This window comes from Arabidopsis lyrata (assembly GCF_000004255.2).
Source record: "Arabidopsis lyrata subsp. lyrata unplaced genomic scaffold ARALYscaffold_6, whole genome shotgun sequence".
Taxonomy (NCBI): Eukaryota; Viridiplantae; Streptophyta; class Magnoliopsida; order Brassicales; family Brassicaceae; genus Arabidopsis; species Arabidopsis lyrata.
Window position 1 is genome coordinate 24,011,104 of NW_003302550.1, and position 2,281 is coordinate 24,013,384.

The 2,281-nt window shown below is 43.4% G+C and overlaps 1 protein-coding gene across 1 annotated transcript in view; it reads left to right on the top strand.

The window, feature by feature from the left end:
- Nucleotides 1-477, top strand: part of LOC9308930 (glycine-rich cell wall structural protein 1) — a 1,216-nt gene extending 739 nt beyond the window's left edge. The window contains exon 2 of the mRNA XM_021023817.1: nucleotides 3-477. Coding sequence (XP_020879476.1) covers nucleotides 3-325 — 323 coding nt within the window. The 3' untranslated portion in view covers nucleotides 326-477. The remainder of the gene's footprint in view (nucleotides 1-2) is intronic.
- The last annotated feature ends 1,804 nt before the right edge of the window (nucleotides 478-2,281 follow it).

The window sequence follows — 2,281 nt, forward strand, 5'->3', positions numbered from 1 at the left end:
TAGTGCTGGTGGTGCTGTTGGAGGGGGTGCTGGAGGAGGTGCCGGAGGTGGAGTTGGCGATGGAGGTGGTGGTGTTGGTGGTGTTATTGGAGGTGGTGTCGGAGGAGGTGTTGGTGGCGCTGTTGGAGGTGGTGGAGTTGGTTTAGGTGGTGGGGGCGGTCTTGTTGGTGGTGGAGGAGGAGGACTTGGCGGTGGTGTTGGAGGTGGAGCAAATGTTGGTGTAGGAGTTGGAGCCGGGGGTGGTGCAGGCGGAGGAGTTGGAGCCGGAGGCGGTGCAGGAGGAGGAGCTGGTGGTGGCGGTAGCGTTGGAAACCGACGGCACTAAATCAAAAACGGCAGTGACCGTTAACAATTTAGTACTCCATGCACGTTACCTCTTTAGTAGCTTGCATGCACGCTCGTTGTTATCACTTTTATCATATTCTCCTTGTACTAATATATAATAATTAATAAAACTCTTTCCAAAGATTGATATAACTAAACTAATGATCAAAAAAGATATACTTCAAATCAATGGCAATCGATGTCGTTGTTTTTTTTTATTCGTCAAATGATATCATTATATTATATGGTTAGAAAAGTCGCTATGAAACGCGTTTGTTATTACATGAGGAACGAAATTATGAAAAACGAAACATGAATGAGAAGGAATCGAATGTTTGGCTAAAATATCCGCAGGATTGTTTATTTCCTCGGCGACACCATGTGAAGTGACAATCTTCAAATCTTGTCTTCCATCGTCGTGCTTCCCTCAACCAATTGAAAACGTCAAAATTGAGCTTCTGTCCACTCAAGTCCACCACTTCTTTATTGTCACCTTCAAAACAGACCCTAGTATAACCCTTACTCCAACAATGCTGCATGGCCATGATTAAGGCTTGAAATTCACTCTCAACGACATTCCTTGTTTGATTTCCTTTAGCTTGACCCGCTCCCAGATAAGTGCCTTTATCGTTTCTTATAACCCAACCTGCTTGAGAAATCCTTCTAGCTGAAAAAGTGTCATCATAATTACATTTGATCCACTGTTGGTTTGGTCTTTCCCATCTCGATTCGGATCGTGCTTCAGAAGTGTTGTGCATTCGTGGCCCTCGAGTGTCTTATCGTTCTTGATCATGCCATTCTTGAGCATCTTCCTTCGCCTGTCTTAAGATCTTCCTCCATGATGTTGATCTTCTTTGAAAACAGAGTATATTGCGGCTTATCCATAATCTCCATAAAATCCACAAAGGAAAATGTCGGAGATGTGGAAAGCGCGTTGATGTGTTGCAAGTCATAATGGCCTTTATCTTCTTTTCCAAAGGAATTTTTGGATCTGTAATTGAAGATAGTGGAAATCCAGACCCTCGCCATACCGCCTGCGCTATGACACAATCAAAGAACAAGTGACTTGTTGTTTCCTCATTGGAGCAACAATAGCAACAAAGAGGTTGATTACTCATATGTCGATAAACTAGATTTGCTTTAGTAGCTAAAGCACCGGAGAGAAGTTTCCATAAGAAATGCTTTAACTTCGGAGCCGTGTTGATACGCCACACTTGAGCTTTAAGATCATTATCACCCGGAGTAGGCCGGACCTGTTGATCGCTTGGGAGGTGAGTCGCCAACCAGTAAGCATACTTCACGGTGTATATAACCTCTTTTGTGTAATGCCAACCCAATAGATCCTTCTCTGCCCCTGGACAAATCTTAATTGACAAAACTTTGTCTACATCTTCATGGTGAATCCACGCATTGACTCTGTTTGTATCCCAGCCCGTGTTTCTACTATTCAAAAGATCACTCACCATCTTTGGACCTATTGATTCTGATGCTGTCCTCGGCACCCGAGGAGGATGACAAGGTAACCACGGGTCTATCCAAGCATTTATTAGAGATCCATCACCAATACAAAACCTGAGTCCTTTTTTAACCAACTCCCGACCTTGTAGAATCGACTTCCAGTGGAACGATGCTTTCTTACCTTGACCTGCATTTAAAATATTTGAATCTAGGAAGTATCTACCCTTGAGAACTCTCGCCATAAGACATTCTGGGTGCTGCATAATCCCACACTTGTTTACCAAGAAGCGCCAAGTTGAATTTTTCGAGTTCTTTGAATCCTAAACCTCCTTCTTTTTTTGGATGACTTAATCTGTTCCAAGCAAACCAGTGAATACCCCTTTTGTCCTCACCCGAGCTCCACCAGAATCTTGCTAATAACCCATCGATTTCGTCACATATTTCTTTTGGAAGCTTAAAGAGATTCATAGTGTAAACTGGCATCGCCAAAGCTATTGCC